Source organism: Mangifera indica, chromosome 6, assembly GCF_011075055.1.
Source record: "Mangifera indica cultivar Alphonso chromosome 6, CATAS_Mindica_2.1, whole genome shotgun sequence".
Taxonomy (NCBI): domain Eukaryota; kingdom Viridiplantae; phylum Streptophyta; class Magnoliopsida; order Sapindales; family Anacardiaceae; genus Mangifera; species Mangifera indica.
In genome coordinates, this window is record NC_058142.1 from 12479065 (window position 1) to 12482171 (window position 3107).

Below are 3107 nucleotides of genomic sequence, written 5' to 3' on the forward strand. Positions count from 1 at the left end.
TTGCAAGCTATCCTCCTTTGGCCTTCACTAGAATTACTCCAAGTGAGCTGGTTCCCCATATACCGCAAGTCATCTAAGTTAGCCTCTCTACAACAATTGTTTAAGTCTTCACAATAAGTATCTCCCCATGCAGCCCCTCCGATTTTTTCGTACGGCCCTCTAATTGCATTAAAATCCCCCATGATTAGCCAAGGCTTATTACCCAACTGATTTGAATGCTTACTAAGTTCCTTCCATAGACTTTTTCTTTCCAATGGTTGATTGAATCCATAGACTATGGATAAAGCCACATGAATATTCTCCTTCACTAACCAAGCATCACCATGAATGAATTGGGAGGCCTTCTCTTTGATGTCTATTCTGATTGCTTCTTTATTCCATCCTACCCAAATCCTTCCATTAGGGCACACCTCATTATTATTATCATATTCCCATTCCCTCCATATATTACGAGTCACACTAGTGATATTATGGGCTCCTACTTTAGTTTCTAAAACAGCCATGAAATCAATATTATTTTGCAAGATGAAATGTCTAACCTCTCTTTGTTTAATAGGGGCATTAAGGCCCCTAATATTCCAGCAAGCAACTTTTGTCATTTGGATGGGATGGGAGTGGAATTTTCTTTTCTTTGCTTTGCCGCTTTCTTCCCCAAGTTCCTACTTTTCAAATCAGCATCTTCTTTTTTAAAGTCCATCTCATCCATTCTTAGTTTCCCTCCAAAAGAAAGCATCATAGGAGAGGCAACTTGGTCTGAGTCATCCCCTCCAGTTGCATTTTTAGTGCTGCTTTTGGAGCTTTCGTCATTCTCTTGAGCTTTCTCATTTGCTGCCGATGTAGTGTATTTCTCACCCTCCATTATGGCATCACTATCACCAGTGGAAATCCCATGCTTTCCTTCCTCAATCAGAATTATATTCTCCTTTCCAAGTTCTTGAGTCTCCTTTATAGTTAATGCAGAGAATCTATTATTCTTATGAGTTAGCAAAGTTTTCCCCTCCAGCTTTTGCACCTCCATCTTTCTACCTTTGGTTTTATTGTCAAAGTCTTTTGTTACTTGCTCTAGTTTGTCTTTCCCATTAAAGTTCACAGGGAGCACTCTTCCAGCCCCTTCCTTTGGAGTTTTCCGTGGGATAGAGACAACATTTTGCTTTGGTGCTAGAGAACAACTTGCTGTGGTGTGACCGAAACATTGACATCCCTTGCATTTAATAGGTTTCCATGTGTATTCCACTTGGATTATCACTGATTCTCCATTCGGCAAAGCTAAACATATTGAATCAGGACATTCCGCATCCACCTTTACCTCTATACAAATTCTTGCAAAGTCCAGCCTTGTCCCTTCTTCAGTTATGGAGTCCACATAGAGAGGATTTCCAATTGCACTTGCTATGTAGCTAAGACCTTTTGGGGTCCAAAATTCAAGAGGTATGCCATACAATCTAACCCAAATAGCAACCTTTTTGACATCATTGATTACCATTGGAAGATTTGTAGTCCATTTCCTAACAAGGAATGGCTGCCCTGCAATGGTTAGTTGTCCCTCTTCCACAGCTCTCATAACTCCATCAATGTCTTGAAACTTAAGGATGAAGACACCTTGGCCGGAGGTCATAACATCTTTGAGGCCAAACGAGGACCAATACCTCTCCAAAGCTCTTTTAACAGTAAAAAATGGTGGCCTTTTGCCAAGGAAGAAGCCCACCGCACATGAATTCCATCTAGTTGCTCCTTGCTCAGCTACTTCGGGAGGAGGTGCCACACAAATTCGCCCCAAGGTATCCTTCCCTTTAGGTTCAAAAAACTCCAGCTTCATAGAGGGTTTCCGAGGGGAGAAAAGGGAGTTCCATGAACTTTTCTTTTCACCTTCTCCAGCTACTGCCGAGGGAGTGTTAGGGGAAGAAGTAGAAACCTTTTCAATGGCAAGGGGAACCAACCTGTTTTGGAGAAGAGAAGAAGTTGACAAATGAGGTGGTAAAGAAGGTTCCTTGTTATGCATGTCTTCAATCAAGTGGATATGCCAAGTAAGGAGAAAAAACAGCCTATGCTAGGCGCAGCAGTCAAAGATACACGGAAGAGACAATGCACAGTAGACTATGCAATGCCAAAAGAGGAAAGTTCAGTTTTGGACGAAAAGTAGACAGCTGCAGACTTCCAAAAAAGGAAAGACCAAAGAAAGAGTAAAAACTTTGAAATTTGAATTTTTTGGAGGGGTTTAGACACACCGAGGAAGGAAGGAGAGGAGGAACTAAGGTCACCAGAGCAATGCAAACTGAAAATGCGAGAAAAAAATAAAAACACAACATCATAGTAATAGGGGAAGAGGGAAGAGAATGGAAGAAAACACAGCTTGCATTACTAAAAGAACTAAAGCTAGAAACAAGAGGATGTCCGAATAGAGAAAACAGGAGAGAGGAGCTACACGGAGGGAGGAGCCGGCGACCAAGGGGTCTCCGGCCAAGGGTTGGTGCCGGAGTGGTCACCAACCTAAGGAAAGGTTGACAATGGGGTGGAGATGTTGAAGGAAAAGGGTAAGGATTATAGAGAGAAGGGAGAGCATTTTCTCACTCTAACTTAAGCTATTATAGATGACTTTTTTTTCATTTGAGAGAATTGATGGGGGAAGCATTTCGTTTTTGCTTCATCAATCTCCTCCGTTGTGATTTGCTAAGAGCATCACCTTTCTCCCTTATGAAATCCACCTCATCAACCTTAATTTTGCCTCCAAAGTGATTAATCGCTGGAGATTCACAAAGCTCCTGATCCGAAGTTCCTTCTTTTGAGAGAATTTCCTCCACTTGCTCCACACTTGTAAGATCGGCCACTTTTGATGTCACGTTACTGGAAGAGGCACCAAGAACAGATTCCAATCTATTTGAAGGGCCTAATTTCTCATGTGTTTCATCTACCGTGATAATCTCCCCTTCGTTTTGAGCTGCATTAATCTCAATGTTTCCATTGGTGGCTAAGGCTGCAAACTTGTTGTTATTCATCATCCCCATACTATTGTTATGGATTTTCTTCCCCTCTTTCCTACTACTAGGGGTCATTGAGTTTAGACGACCATTCCCATTGATATTCATAGCCATATTCTGAATTTCAGAAGT

At 41.7% G+C, this 3107-nt stretch overlaps 1 protein-coding gene across 1 annotated transcript; it reads right to left on the reverse strand.

Annotated features, from left to right (window-relative positions):
* Positions 1-595: 595 nt before the first annotated feature.
* LOC123219673 lies at positions 596-1999 on the reverse strand. Its single transcript, XM_044641669.1, has one exon. The coding sequence runs from the start codon at positions 1997-1999 to the stop codon at positions 596-598; it is 1404 nt and encodes a 467-aa protein (XP_044497604.1).
* Between the last annotated feature and the right edge of the window lie 1108 nt (positions 2000-3107).